The sequence below is a fragment of the Eleutherodactylus coqui genome, chromosome 3 (assembly GCF_035609145.1).
Source record: "Eleutherodactylus coqui strain aEleCoq1 chromosome 3, aEleCoq1.hap1, whole genome shotgun sequence".
In the NCBI taxonomy this organism is placed as follows: Eukaryota; Metazoa; Chordata; class Amphibia; order Anura; family Eleutherodactylidae; genus Eleutherodactylus; species Eleutherodactylus coqui.
In genome coordinates, this window is record NC_089839.1 from 273,927,434 (window position 1) to 273,939,763 (window position 12,330).

Sequence of the window (12,330 nt, forward strand, 5' to 3'; positions counted from 1 at the left end):
CATGCTCCGCCTCCATTCACCGATCGACTAGCGTTCTTGTGTGAAAGCACAGGAATGACAGTGGTTGGGACAACTGTTAGGTGTTTATGCACCTGACAGTTGTCTCTTGTAAAGGTACCTTAATAAAACAAAAGTCAACTCATCTTTCCCATGGCGATCCAGTACTCGTGCTTTGGTTGTCCTTCCTTTCTTAACAAGCAATCATTGATTGACTGCAGTAGTCACATGCTGACAGCTTAGAAAAAAATACCAGGAAAAGAAAAGGGAAATATAGTTTATTTTCTAATTTTATAACTTTTGTAGTTGATTTTAATTTACATTTTTAGAAGTTGGATCATCCCTTTAATTTAAACAGTCTTGTAACTATTAACACATCCATTAAAGTGTATTGTTTGCCTACTTTAGTCTACAACTGCATTGATGCTTTTATTAATGCTTGGTCTGAATCTGAAATGCTAATGTGTTTAAACACATAAATTCCATATACAGGAGTCCAGCTTTTGTGAGATAGTTCCTGCTTTTATTCAAATAAACTTGTGCTCATAACAGACAGAGTACGCGTTTCGGTGAGCAAGGTTCTATGTGAACCGAAACGCGTACTCTGTCTGTTATGAGCACAAGTTTATTTGAATAAAAGCAGGAACTATCTCACAAAAGCTGGACTCCTGTATATGGAATTTATGTGTTTAACTAAAGCCAAAGCAGCCGGATGGCAATGTGAAGGCGTGTGAGTATACCAGCCGACAGGAACAGAGCTGCAGCACATGAAGCAAGGTGGGACAATTTACTATTTGTTTTATATCTAATGTGTTTAAAGCATGACACATTAAACTAAGCCATTGTGTGTATATGTATATGAGGCGTAACACTATTTTAGACCATTATATGACTTGAGTAGTTTTCCCCTTTGTAGGCTATATTTCTATTTGTCAGTTTGCCCTGAGCTTAGCTCAAAAGGAAATGGAAACTTGCTGCTATAAGGTATCCAATATACTGCACACATAGAGAAAAGGAGATCCTGCTTCCCATACCTTTAGACATAACAGCAACATGGAGGACATTATACAGCAGTACTGAGCAATGTAGCTGTGATTTCAGCACTAGAATTGTATAAAAAACTTACATACTAGCAGCATGTCTGTGTTGCTGTCCTTTTTTTAGCTCCTTCTACATCCTCATCACTCCATAGACTTGGGAAGTAGCTGAATTGATGTAACGGGCTGTCATATGGAGTTAAAGGGGTATCTATGGAACTGGGCACAGAAGTTTGTGCCAAAATGCTGCATGCACCAGAAATTGCACCAAATTATGGTACTATATAAATGAGCATGCCTGAAAAATTGGTCTTTGTTAGGCTGTGACTCCTGATATAAAAAGGGCATTTTCTGCTACGCCATCAGGAGAGCCCAGGGACTGAGTGACAGTGCAGAGATGTTGCCTGTGAGCTGTGGAGAGCGCAATAGCCTGAAAAGTCAAGAGAAAAGGCCTGCAGGAGGCATAAGACTACACAAAATAATTATATCAATGGCTGCAGTTTGACCATGTGATAGACTGCTGGTATTCAAAGCAATCAAGTGTTTGCAGGACCAAGAGAACATGTGACTTAAACTAAAAGAGAACGTCTAAGAGATCATCGGCATTGGGTTGTAAATGAGGCCAACCTCAATAAAAGCTGAGAAGTCTCCACACTTAAAGTGGTAACAAGCCAGGAAATAAAGATTGTGAGAATTAAGTTTATTCCAAGTTGCAGACAATCTCTGAACCCAGTTAAGAGATTGTGTTATGTAAAAGGAGCTTTACCTGAGGATTCCATAACGGACTGAGTTGGGACATTGATCATCACAGGTTCAGTTGGGCATTACCTGCTATCATCCAGCAATTTTAATTATGTGTTGATTGATCAACATCAATCACAAAGTAATTATTTAAATGTGTGTCATTTACACATTTTTCATTAATAGTTTTCCTGGTTACTCTTAATATTTTCATCTTGGGTCTAAAGTTTTGGAAGTTCTCAGAGTTAGTTGTAGCTAGGTGCAGGTAATTACATGGTAACTGTTTAATGGTTTAGCTGTCATTATGATATTTATCCTCTGACATTCCTTGTTGTTGAATAAATATTGTGTGGTTTTGTAACTCCTTCGTCTGTATCGTATCCTGAACTAGTGTTGCGATACCAGTCTCCATGGCAACCTAATCTCTTGGTATACAGACTCTTGTGTATAAATTTTCTCAATGAATTCAGACTGAATGATCAGCGCAGGAGGCCAGTGAGAAGGAAAAGAAGCGACTGATAAGTGGAGATATTGGAATGTTCTGTAATTAGTTACAAAGTTTCTTCTCCTTGCTTGTACTACCGATTTATAAGAAAAAAAATAAAGTTTAGCTACTCTTTAAATATAAAATGATATTAAATTGAAGTCTTCAGTGACATTTGGACTGTGGCTGTGCCATTAATTAATATGAACGTTCTCTCTTTAAACATTGCTGGTTGAATTACTATTTCAGCATTACAGTATACAGTAACACAGAGTGGGGCATTTTTCATGTTTGTATTTGTAGATGTGTTCTATACTGTGCATATGTACAGGTATATTCAAAAAGTAGAGCCGATTTGGGGATTTAATTGCAAACTACAAAAGACAGGGACACAATCACTGAAAAGAGGAAGGTTAAATTTTTTTTTTATAACATACCCCTAAGTTCTATTTTCTGCCACACCGCAGCGCTGTTTCTTGCTGTTCACAGGATGGCGACACCAGAGGAGAAATCGTTTTGCGTGCTTGAGTTTCCTAAGTGTGAATTTATTGTTCAAGTGCAATGGGAATTCTGGCATCAATTCCAAAAGCAGCCGTCTCATCACAAGCAAAATGACAAGTGGCACAGCAAACCTGGTTGTATATGCAAACAGAAAAGAACTGGTTTCTGTTTTGCCTGTGGTGTCGCCATTTTCCTATAAACCGTAAACAACAAGAAATAGCCCTGCGGTGCGGCAGAAAATGGAACTTACTGGTATTTCAGTAAAAAAAACTCTGAACCTTCCTCTTTTCAGTGAAGTGTGAATGGTGTATTTGTCTTTTACAGTTGTTTGTAATTAAATCCCCAAATCTGCTCCTTCTTTTTGAATAACCCCGTATTTCAACACCACGTATGAATCTTTATAGAATACAACTGGCCACTTCGAAATGAATTGAAAATGCTAAGCAGACCAACCCCAATTTTTTTTATATTTCTGGATCAGTCTAACTTTTTCACTCTTCATTAGAACACCCCAGTCTTTATGTACACAATAACACCATGTATACAAAGGAACACAGAATCCTTACAGATCAGTACTATAAAGCACTGTCTGCTATCGTATGCGATTCTGTGAGGAACTATCTTGTTCCCAAGAAGCAGTAGTTCTAGGGAAAAATAGCTCTCAAACACCCCTTGTGATTGGCTATGAAACAATTGTTGTCAGATACTCCATTTGAATGTATTAAAAAAAATCATTGTCCCTGTATGAAATCAGAAGAAACTTTTGGTACAGTATGAGGCCATAGACTTAATGTGCATGAGGTCTTACACTAAAGAATAGTGTTGAGCAAATTTTTGAAAGTTTGGTTCTGCTGGTTAGCAAAATTTTGGTAAAAAGTTTAATTTGGTCCAAAAGAACTTGAACCCAAGTAGAACTTTACCAAAACCCCTATAACTGGTTAAAAACACTGTCTCAGAGACATAAAAGTAGTCTTCCTCTTCCTTCCTCCTCCTTCTTCCTCTCTCTCCTCCTTCATCCACCTCCTTCTTCTTCTTCCCCCTTCTCTTACCACAGTGGTTAGCCCTGTTGCCTTGGGGTGCTGGAGTCCTAGCCTTTGGAGAAAAAGATGATCTTATTCTCTTTCATCTCTTTCTTCTTCTTCTTTTCCTTCTTTTCCTCTTCCTGAGGTGGAAGGAAGAAGACAAAAGAAGCACTCTGGCATTGACCAAGTACAGGAGGAGGAAGACTGGCCCAAACCAACCACCCGAGGTTCTTGTTAACGCCAAACCCATCGTTTAGCTGAATCCGACCTGCAACAGTGTTCAACTATTTCAGTTAGCTCAACACTACTAAAGAATGAACATGTGATATGATGAATGCGTTAATATAAACTGTTACCACTGATATGTTTTTTGACATGGTAATTGTGGGGGGTGGGGGGGGTGGGGGGGTTTAAAGAAGAAAAATAAAATCAGAACTCATAAAAATACAGATTATCATCTCTCATGCTGGTGTCACTGTCAATTAGAACCAATAGATTAAGTTGACCAGTATACAATTAAATATTCAATTACACCGATACATAATATTATTTTTCAATTGTACGGATAAGTCTCAGGCTATTATCACATGTTTCATTCTTAGAAAATATGCTCATTATGTTGTGGAAAGCTATGAATGAACTAAGTAAAATAATCTTATAAACTCAGGTCAAGTCAATCGGACTGCAGATTCTGTCATTGCCAATGTTGCCAGAAACCAAGAAGACTTTTCGGCAATGTTGGTCATATAAACTACACATCAACATGTTTTCTTATAGAGTTTCCTCTTCCAAGTATTTTAGGTTGGGACAATAAAGCAGAGGTTGCAAGATGCAGCCCAGTGTCAGTATTGTTGTTGTACCAATATAGTTGAGGACTTTCTGGAGTTGCAGGACAGCCAACTAATTTTTAGGGTTGTCTTGGATGTGACTGGCTGAAACAAGCAAATTGTTCACTAATAGAGATGAGCGAGCATACTCGTTAAGAGACAATACTCGAGTGAGTATCGTCCTTTTCGAGTACCTGCCTGCTCTTCAGAAAAGATTCGGGTGCTAAGGGTGGGTTGCGGGAGTGAGCAGGGGGAGCGGGGGGGGGGGGGGAGAGATCTCCCCCCGCTCTCCCCTGCTCTCCCCCTTGGCCCCCCGCCATTACCTGAATCTTTTCTGACGAGCAGGCAGGTACTCGAAAAGGACGATACTCACTCGAGTATTGTCCCTTAACGAGTATGCTCGCTCATCTCTATTCACTAACTATGTGATCTTTGAGAAGATGCTATCTACATTTTTTGACTCACTGTATCTCTTCTTCCTCCGTTGCAGGCCAATGATGCCTTAGGACCCACCTGGAACTGGCTGTACTTTATTCCTCTAATTATTATTGGGTCTTTCTTTGTCCTCAATCTAGTCCTTGGTGTCCTGTCTGGGTAAGTCAAACATTTGTAACATTATACTACAGGAAAATCATTATTCAACGCGAATATGAGATCAATATGGACATTATCAGATAGACTTTTAAGAGTAAAGGCCTTCCATTAAGACATCAGCCCAAGTATCCATGACATAGAATTTGCTTTCATCACACTTTTCTTTCTATTTGGTAACTTCTGCTTGCACCTCAACTATCAGAAATGATATAAAGTCAAAATTACTTGATTTATCATAAAAAAATAATATTATGTATTGTATCTATTTGATATGAGCTGACATTTTACTGATGGGTAAGTTTTAGTTTATTGGGCTGTATTTTCTGTGTATAAGGCCTCATGTCCACCGGATAATTTTTATTTTAAATCTGCAGTGTTTTTCCCGCACGCGCATCCGTGCCCCATAGGGATGCATTGGACACCCGCAGGTAGTTAAATACCTGTGGATGTCATTTTTCCCATCAGGCGCGGATCCGCGTGCGGGAAAAAAATGGACATGCTCAATTTTCGTGCGGGTGTCCCACGGGGACGGCTCCCGCAGGCTCCTATTGAAGCCTATGGAAGCCGTCCGGATCCGCTGGAGACCCGTACCAGAATTAAACTCACCTGCTCCGGACGATGCGGGTCTTCCTTCCTTCGCGGTCGGATCTTCTTTCTTCTGCCCGGCGGATGTGCCTGGTGCATGCGCGCAGCACGCTGCCGGCATGCCGAGCACATCTGCCGGGCCGAAGAAAGAAGATCCGGCCGCGAAGGAAGGAAGACCCGCATCGTCTGGAGCAGGTGAGTTTATTCTGATTTTTAGCCTCATGTCCGCGGGGCAGGAGGGACCCGCTGCGGATTCTACATGAAGAATCTGCAGCCGGCCTGATTTTCCCCGTGGACATGAGGCCTAAGGCAATGTAGGCCAAAACAGGTAGTGGGGTATTAGAGCCTCTATTGTGCGATTATTAAACTGTCCCCCCAGCAGACAGAAACGGTACAGCCTCTAGATAGTGCTGTATTGATACATTATTGGATTGATTGACAGTGAAAGTAAAAAAATCTAACCATAAAGATGGTGCCTGATAAACATCAGCAGAGGTTGCACTGCATGGAACTGGCTGCAATACACAACAAGATACCTCTAAAGTGTGATGGGTACAGAGATGAAAAGATGTGTTTTCATCAAAGATCCACAGAGGTAACCCCAATGGTTCTTTAAAACTTTTTTAAGAAACAATCTGTTAGCCAAGGGTTGCATAGAGCACGGTTCTTTATTGTATGGTCTAACCCTAAAATGAGCTTCTGGGATGAGCAGTGGTCATGTTACATGGGGTCATCTATTTTTGCTTCCCCAGTTGAAATAATAGAGAACAATAGAGATGAGCGAACGTACTCGTCCGAGCTTGATACTCGTTCGAGTATTAGCGTGTTCGAGATGCTCGTTACTCGTAACGAGTACCACGCGATGTTCAGGTTACTTTCACTTTCCTCTCTGAGACGTTAGCGCGCTTTTCTGGCCAATTGAAAGACAGGGAAGGCATTACAACTTCCCCCTGTGACGTTCAAGCCCTATACCACCCCCCTGCAGTGAGTGGCTGGCGAGATCAGGTGTCACCCGAGTATAAAAATCGGCCCCTCCCGCGGCTCGCCTCAGATGCGTTGTGAGATAGCTGAGGGACAGTGGTATCGTGTTGGAGCTGCTGTAGGGAGAGTGTTAGGAGTTAGTGTAGGCTTCAAGAACCCCAACGGTCCTTCTTAGGGCCACATCTAACCGTGTGCAGTAGTGTGGAGGCTGCTTTTAGCAGTGTTGCACTTTTTTTTTTTTTTGGTATATCGGCCGTGCAGAGCATTGCGCCCTGCAGTAATAGTCCAGGGACAGAAGTGTGGAGGCAGGGAGAGCATTAGGAGTTAGTGTAGGCTTCAAGAACCCCAACGGTCCTTCTTAGGGCCACATCTAACCGTGTGCAGTAGTGTGGAGGCTGCTTTTAGCAGTGTTGCACTTTTTTTTTTTGGTATATCGGCCGTGCAGAGCATTGCGCCCTGCAGTAATAGTCCAGGGACAGAAGTGTGGAGGCAGGGAGAGCATTAGGAGTTAGTGTAGGCTTCAAGAACCCCAACGGTCCTTCTTAGGGCCACATCTAACCGTGTGCAGTAGTGTGGAGGCTGCTTTTAGCAGTGTTGCACATTTTTTTTTTTTGGTATATCGGCCGTGCAGAGCATTGCGCCCTGCAGTAATAGTCCAGGGACAGAAGTGTGGAGGCAGGGAGAGCATTAGGAGTTAGTGTAGGCTTCAAGAACCCCAACGGTCCTTCTTAGGGCCACATCTAACCGTGTGCAGTAGTGTGGAGGCTGCTTTTAGCAGTGTTGCACTTTTTTTTTTTTTGGTATATCGGCCGTGCAGAGCATTGCGCCCTGCAGTAATAGTCCAGGGACAGAAGTGTGGAGGCAGGGAGAGCATTAGGAGTTAGTGTAGGCTTCAAGAACCCCAACGGTCCTTCTTAGGGCCACATCTAACCGTGTGCAGTAGTGTGGAGGCTGCTTTTAGCAGTGTTGCACATTTTTTTTTTTGGTATATCGGCCGTGCAGAGCATTGCGCCCTGCAGTAATAGTCCAGGGACAGAAGTGTGGAGGCAGGGAGAGCATTAGGAGTTAGTGTAGGCTTCAAGAACCCCAACGGTCCTTCTTAGGGCCACATCTAACCGTGTGCAGTAGTGTGGAGGCTGCTTTTAGCAGTGTTGCACATTTTTTTTTTTTTTTGTATATCGGCCGTGCAGAGCATTGCGCCCTGCAGTAATACTCTAGGGAGAGAATTGTGTAGGCAGGGCCAGAAGACATATATTACAGATTGAATATACGCAGTGGTCCTTTGGAAAAAAATCTTGAAAAAAAATCTATTTGGGCTGCCTGTCACTGTGCTCAGTGTTCTGGGTCTGTGTCTGCTGGGTGTAGTAGTTCTACAGATAAATACGCAGCCAGCTAAGTGTTACAGCAGGCTTGCGCCAAATTATTTCCTGGCTCTGAAATCACCGGTCTGTTGCAGTTAATAACAGTGCAACACTGCAGTTCCGTCACACAGTCTAGGGAGAGAATTGTGTAGGCAGGGCCAGAAGACATATATTATAGATTGAATATACGCAGTGGTCCTTTGGAAAAAAATCTTGAAAAAAAATCTATTTGGGCTGCCTGTCACTCTGCTCAGTGTTCTGGGTCTGTGTCTGCTGGGTGTAGTAGTTCTACAGATAAATACGCAGCCAGCTAAGTGGTACAGCAGGCTTGCGCCAAATTATTTCCTGGCGTTCCGTAAGCAAACTCAGCCTCCAACCACAGGCCAATAAGCGGCACATTTAATTACAGTGTTGTGTTTCTGCATTCCTGGTAATACAGCATGCTGAGGGGTAGGGGTAGGCCTAGAGGACATGGGCGCGGCCGAGGACGCGGAGGCCCTAGTCCGGGTGTGGGCACAGGCCGAGCTCCTGATCCAGGTGTATCGCAGCCGACTGCTGCGGGATTAGGAGAGAGGCACGTTTCTGGCGTCCCCACATTCATAGCACATTTAATGGGTCCACGCGGTTTATTAGAAAATGAGCAGTGTGAGCAGGTCCTGTCGTGGATGGCAGAAAGTGCTTCCAGCAACCTATCGTCCACCCAGAGTTCTGCGCCTTCCACTGCTGCAACTCAGAATCCTCTGGCTGCTGCTCCTCCTTCCTCCCAGCCTCCTCACTCCATGAAAATGAGACATTCTGAGGAGCGGGCAGACTCCCAGGACCTTTTCTCGGGCCCCTGCTCAGATTGGGCAGCAGTGGTTCCTCTCCCACCAGAGGAGTTTATCGTGACTGATGCCCAACCATTGGAAAGTTCCCGGGGTCCGGGGGATGAGGCTGGGGACTTCCGGCAACTGTCTCAAGACCTTTCAGTGGGTGAGGAGGCTGATGACGATGAGACACAGTTGTCTATCAGTAAGGTAGTAGTAAGGGCATTAAGTCCGAGGGAGGAGCGCACCGAGGATTCTGAGGAAGAGCAGCAGGACAATGAGGTGACTGACCCCACCTGGTTTGCTACGCCTACTGAGGACAGGTCTTCAGAGGGGGAGGCAAGGGCAGCAGCAGGGCAGGTTGGAAGAGGCAGTGCGGTGACCAGGGGTAGAGGCAGGGCCAGACCGAATAATCCACCAACTGTTTCCCAAAGCGCCCCCTCGCGCCATGCCACCCTGCAGAGGCCGAGGTGCTCAAATGTCTGGCAGTTTTTTACTGAGAGTGCAGACGACCGACGAACAGTGGTGTGCAACCTTTGTCGCGCCAAGATCAGCCGGGGAGCCACCACCACCAGCCTCACCACCACCAGCATGCGCAGACATATGATGGCCAAGCACCCCACAAGGTGGGACGAAGGCCGTTCACCGCCTCCGGTTTGCACCGCTGCCTCTCCCCCTATGCCCCAACCTGCCACTGAGATCCAACCCCGCTCTGAGGACACAGGCACTACCTTCTCCTGGCCTGCACCCACACCCTCACCTCCGCTGTCCTCGGCCCCATCCAGCAATGTCTGTCAGCGCAGCGTCCAGCCGTCGCTAGCGCAAGTGTTGGAGCGCAAGCGCAAGTACGCCGCCACGCACCCGCACGCTCAAGCGTTAAACGTGCACGTAGCCAAATTTATCAGCCTGGAGATGCTACCGTATAGGGTTGTAGAAACGGAGTCCTTCAAAAGTATGATGGCGGTGGTGGCCCCGCGCTACTCAGTTCCCAGTCGCCACTACTTTTCCCGATGTGTCGTCCCAGCCCTGCACGACCACGTCTCCCGCAACATTGTACGCGCCCTCACCAATGCGGTTACTGCCAAGGTCCACTTAACAACGGACACGTGGACAAGCACAGGCGGGCAGGGCCACTATATCTCCCTGACGGCACATTGGGTGAATTTAGTGGAGGCTGGGACAGAGTCAGAGCCTGGGACCGCTCATGTCCTACCCACCCCCAGAATTGCGGGCCACAGCTCGGTGGTGGTATCTGCGGCGGTGTATGCTTCCTCCACTAAAGCACCTTCCTCCTCCTCCTCCTCCAATGCAACCTCTGTCTCACAATCAAGATGTGTCAGCAGCAGCAGCAGCACGTCGCCAGCAGTCGGTGTCGCGCGTCGTGGCAGCACAGTGGTGGGCAAGCGTCAGCAGGCCGTGCTGAAACTACTCAGCTTAGGAGATAAGAGGCACACGGCCCACGAACTGCTGCAGGGTCTGACAGAGCAGACCGACCGCTGGCTTGCGCCGCTGAGCCTCCAACCGGGTATGGTCGTGTGTGACAACGGCCGTAACCTGGTGGCGGCTCTGCAGCTCGGCAGCCTCACGCACGTGCCATGCCTGGCCCACGTCTTTATTTTGGTTGTTCAGCGCTTTCTGAAAAGCTATCTACGCTTGTCAGACCTGCTCGGAAAGGTGCGCCGGCTCTGCGCACATTTCCGCAAGTCCCACACGGACGCTGCCACCCTGCGCACCCTGCAACATCGGTTTAATCTGCCAGTGCACTGACTGCTGTGCGACGTGCCCACACGGTGGAACTCTACGCTCCACATGTTGGCCAGGCTCTATGAGCAGCGTAGAGCTATAGTGGAATACCAACTCCAACATGGGCGGTGCAGTGGGAGTCAGCCTCCTCAATTATTTTCAGAAGAGTGGGCCTGGTTGGCAGACATCTGCCAGGTCCTTGGAAAGTTTGAGGAGTCTACCCAGGTGGTGAGCGGCGATGCTGCAATCATTAGCGTCACCATTCCTCTGCTATGCCTCTTGAGAAGTTCCCTGCAAATCATAAAGGCAGACGCTTTGCGCTCGGAAACAGAGCCGGGGTAGAGATGAGCGAGCACCAAAATGCTCGGGTGCTCGTTACTCGAGTCGAACTTTCAGTGATGCTCGAGAGTTCGTTTCGAGTAACGAACCCCATTGAAGTCAATGGGTGACTCGAGCATTTTTGTATATCGCCGATGCTCGCTAAGGTTTTCATTTGTGAAAATCAGCAAAACACAAGAAAGTGATGGAAACGACACAGAAACGAATAGGGCAGGCGAGGAGCTACATTTTGGGCTGTATCTCAAGTTCCCAGGTCCCACTATTAAGCCACAATAGCAGCAAGAGTGAGACCCCCCCCCCCCCACTGTCAGCATAACGATCGTTCTCCTCTGCCACAGCTGTAACAGCTGTGGCAGAGAAGAACGATATTAGCCCATTGAATTCAATGGAGCCGTCAATACAGCCGACTCCATTGAAAGCAATGGGCTGCCGGCGATCGCGGGATGAATTGTCGGAAAGGGGTTAAATATATAAGCCCTTCCCTGCAATTCATCCAGAAATGTGTAAAAATAAAAAATATATATATACTCACCTGGTGCCAGCAGACGGAGTTCAGCGCGGCAGGCTGCAGTTCACCTGAACTGCTCTGAACAGCTGTAAGTAGTATTCAGCAGCTGGTGATTTAAAATCCCCGCCTGCTGAATAAGATGCCTCTGATTGGTCACAGCCTGACCAATCAGAGGCCAGCCCTCACTCACACCCATTCATGAATTCATGAATGGGTGAGTGAGGGCTGCCTCTGATTGGCTCAGGGGCAGGAGAGCTGCCCCTGAGCCAATCAGAGGCAGCCCTCACTCACCCATTCATGAATTCATGAATGGGTGTGAGTGAGGGCTGGCCTCTGATTGGTCAGGCTGTGACCAATCAGAGGCATCTTATTCAGCAGGCGGGGATTTTAAATCACCAGCTGCTGAATACTACTTACAGCTGTTCAGAGCAGTTCAGGTGAACTGCAGCCTGCCGCGCTGAACTCCGTCTGCTGGCACCAGGTGAGTATATATATATTTTTTATTTTTACACATTTCTGGATGAATTGCAGGGAAGGGCTTATATATTTAACCCTTTCCCGACAATTCATCCCACGATCGCCGGCAGCCTATTGCTTTCAATGGAGTCGGCTGTATTGCGGCTCCATTGAATTCAATGGGCTAACATCGTTCTGCCGGGACAAGGTAAGTATATATATATTTTTTATTTTTACACATTTCTAGATGAATTGCAGGGAAGGGCTTATATATTTAACCCTTTCCCGACAATTCATCCCGCGTATGCCGGCAGCCCATTGCTTTCAATGGAGTCGGCTGTATTGCCG

General features: G+C 46.1%; 1 protein-coding gene across 1 annotated transcript in view; it reads left to right on the forward strand.

Annotated features, from left to right (window-relative positions):
- CACNA1E (calcium voltage-gated channel subunit alpha1 E) overlaps positions 1-12,330 on the forward strand; it is a 427,487-nt gene that overhangs the window by 294,970 nt on the left and 120,187 nt on the right. Inside the window, exon 7 of the mRNA XM_066597440.1 lies at positions 5,100-5,203. Coding sequence (XP_066453537.1) covers positions 5,100-5,203 — 104 coding nt within the window. The remainder of the gene's footprint in view (positions 1-5,099; positions 5,204-12,330) is intronic.